At 42.7% G+C, this 3197-nt stretch overlaps 1 protein-coding gene across 1 annotated transcript in view; it reads left to right on the forward strand.

Annotated features, from left to right (window-relative positions):
• LOC119318430 (uncharacterized protein At1g10890-like) overlaps positions 1-2721 on the forward strand; it is a 5377-nt gene extending 2656 nt beyond the window's left edge. The window contains exons 3-4 of the mRNA XM_037592988.1: positions 1154-1373; positions 2291-2721. Coding sequence (XP_037448885.1) covers positions 1154-1373; positions 2291-2557 — 487 coding nt within the window. The 3' untranslated portion in view covers positions 2558-2721. The remainder of the gene's footprint in view (positions 1-1153; positions 1374-2290) is intronic.
• The last annotated feature ends 476 nt before the right edge of the window (positions 2722-3197 follow it).

Raw genomic sequence — 3197 nt, forward strand, 5'->3', positions numbered from 1 at the left:
GTAGATATAACGATTGCGTAACCACCACACTGTGGGAGTGTCGAGCTGTCTCAAAAAATCAAAACTGCCGCTTAACCGCTTTAGTTGGAAGCTAGTAGCTCCGAAAAAGTAAAATATGTTTATGTTTGCAGTGTGCATTGAACTATGTTGAATTAATAACACTTAGTGGGAAATGAAATTAGTTGCCTACTTGTAAGCATTCTACTATCACCAGGCGTTCATTTTCTGTCTTATCTTGGTAATTAGTATGTGCTCTTGATCATAGTTTATTTAGTCAGGTTACCTGAGGCTTGCTTGCAGCTCTCATGATCTTATGCTTATTCAACTGAAAGTGCCAGATATAATTTAGGAAGAGAAATGTGTTATTTGTGGTCGTAGCTACTTGCTCGGTTCCAATTTTGTGGTGTTCCTTTCTTTTAGCTTAGTTTTGATGTGTTTTTTGGCTTCATGTAAAATTCAGAGTAGCAGAATTTGTTCTTGTTGCTCAATATAGATTAATGTTCTGGCTGTTGAATATGGATTAATTTGTTCACTGCACTGACATGTAACCTATTGACGGGAATGAAACCCAAGTAGCAGAATTTTAAATATGCACCATTACCATGGTGTTGTTCCAGTTTTTTTGTCTGTCACCTGTCAATTGAAAAGCGTGCTAACGTCTTTTTGTTCCTTGCACTAACGAGTCACAATAAGCAATTGAATTGGTAAAAAAGTTTAATGCGTGATTGGTTTGATATTCCCTCAGATGCATGCAGAAATATGATTTAGTTGGAATATTGAGATGCTTACATGATTAGCTCTAAATATGCCACAAGTTACTCTTGACATTCTTCTCTACAGGCTTTTCTGAAGGAAGATACTGCTATAGTTCCACTTGTTATATTTGATGATGCAATTGGTGATCCTTTATCTACTCTTGACCAGTTTTGCTAATTCATTTTTTGGATCTGGAATCATAATAGAGGTATGCCTAAAATGCATTAGTCTGTATTCAACACTATGCTGATGAGAGGTATAGTCGATGATAGATAGTGTTAAAGATTCTAAATCCGCCCCTTGCTTTTGTGCCCTTAGATATTTGATTTGAGTGTTGGCATCTGTCAATATTTTCTTTTGCAAAGTACACCTCATTAACTTCTTCTCACAATTGCAGGCGTCAAAAAGAAGTTGAACTAAGGCTATTAGAGGAGGAAACTACAAAAAGAGTTGAGCAAGCTATTAGGAAACAAGTTGAGGATAGTTTGAATTCTGAGGAAATCAAACATGAAATACAGCGTCGAATTGATGAAGGGCGAAAAAGGATACATGAGGAGGTAGTTGCCCAAATTGAGAAAGAGAAGGTGTCTGCCTTGGTTGAAGCCCAACAGAGAGCGGTAAGGGCATCTCCAGTCCTTAGATCATAAACCGGCCTTAATATGGGGCCCATCTGACATGCTATAGCAAAATAAGAATCTTAGGGCATGTACTAAGGAAGCGTCACCTTCCTGCTGCCTCACCTCTTCCGCCTAGATAAATTTGAATGAAGCTATGGTGCCACAATCACCCAACGGAGGCTACTTTCTTGATGTCGTCATCTTTCTTTTTCTCTCTCACCCACTTTTCAACGCATGCAACCTCCAAGCCGTGGTCCTGAACCGAGCAGAGCTACGAAGCTTACACAACCTTGCCCGAGCGTCTGCCTCGTTGCTTTTGTCAGGGAGGAGGCGAGCTCTTCTGCAGGAGTCCGTTTCTCTCTTCAAGCAGCATGTTCGGCCGAGGTGGCGTTCAGCAGGACGACGTGGCGCCTGGGGCACCTGTCCAGCATGGCCCGTTGGCCATGCCCTTACGATGTTTAAGGACTATTTGGGCCTTAGGCTGGGGCCCACATGCCAGTTTCCTTTTTTCTTTCATCCAACCACTCATCCCTTCATACATGTGCTCTTGGGATGAAGTAGAGTCGATTGCCCAAGGGAAATTAGAACTGTAGTTTGCATTCGTAACCATTTCTATTACTTTATGCATCATGGAGAGAGTGGGCTGGTCACGCCGCTATGGGCGACCCCAGCAATTTTCTGACTAAGGTCTACTCTCACAATGCTTAATCTACTAAGGTCGAACTCAAGGGCCTAATGCCCGGGCTTATTCACATTGGAGAGGCCCTAAGCTCTTTGCCGCTGTCATGTTTTCTGCTGGCTCATATTGTGCACCTTTGCATGATTCTTTAGTTCTTGTTGCAGCACTGCTTGTCATAACTCATGGGAGCTTATTTTTAGAATAACCTCATGAAAGCTTATGTTTGTCATTGCCGCAGGAACGTGAGAAGAAAGAGCGAGAAGAGCTAGAGAAGAAGCTCGAAGAGGAGCGAAAGAAAGCAGAGGAGGCTCAGATGAAGGTAGTCATGGAGCAGCAGCAGAAAGAGCTGGAGCGGTACCAGGAGCTGGAGAGGCTTCAGAAGGAGAGGGAGGAAGCCATGAAGCAGAAGCAAATGGAGGAGCAGCAGCAGAAGCAGAACCAGATTAAGCTGCTGGGCAAGAACAAGTCGCGACCAAAGCTGTCGTTCTCTTTTGGGATGAAGTAGATCAGTCTATTGCCAGGGGTGGGGAAATTAGCGCCGTAGTTTGCATTTGTAACCATTTGTCTGAAACCGATGATTGCTGGTAAGTCAGTCGCGCGAACAATCGTGTTGTGTTAAAAGCTGTTTTTATTATCTGCTGTTGTAAGCTCGATGCTATTTTCCGACTGCCCTGTTTTCGTGCTGTGTTATCTTGCCGCTCCGACGCAAGATGTTGATTGGTTGTTGTGAAAAAACATCCTGTCTAAATATGAAAATGTTGGTAGAGCAGAGGAGGCTGGGCAGTGGGCATGAACTAGGGCTGTAGTAGTGTGTGGAAACCCAACAAGCATGTACGATGTACGTACTCGGAGGGCACTAAGGGGATTCTAGGTTCACCTTGTTTATCACCTCCTTGTGATGAATCATAGCTAAGAAATGAAGCTTCTACAAGGATCTATTCGACTCCCATGACAAGGAGGCATGCCAAACAAATACAACAAGAAAGGTGAATGCACTCTTGGATGATCGTAATTCAAATATCCATGAGAATTATGTACTATCCATGAGAATTATCCAACCATGTCTTGGGAGAATTATGTACTATCCATGAGAATTATCCAACCATGTCTTGTGTGATATCCATGAGAATTATGTACTACTACTA

This window comes from Triticum dicoccoides, chromosome 6A (assembly GCF_002162155.2).
Source record: "Triticum dicoccoides isolate Atlit2015 ecotype Zavitan chromosome 6A, WEW_v2.0, whole genome shotgun sequence".
NCBI lineage: Eukaryota > Viridiplantae > Streptophyta > Magnoliopsida > Poales > Poaceae > Triticum > Triticum dicoccoides.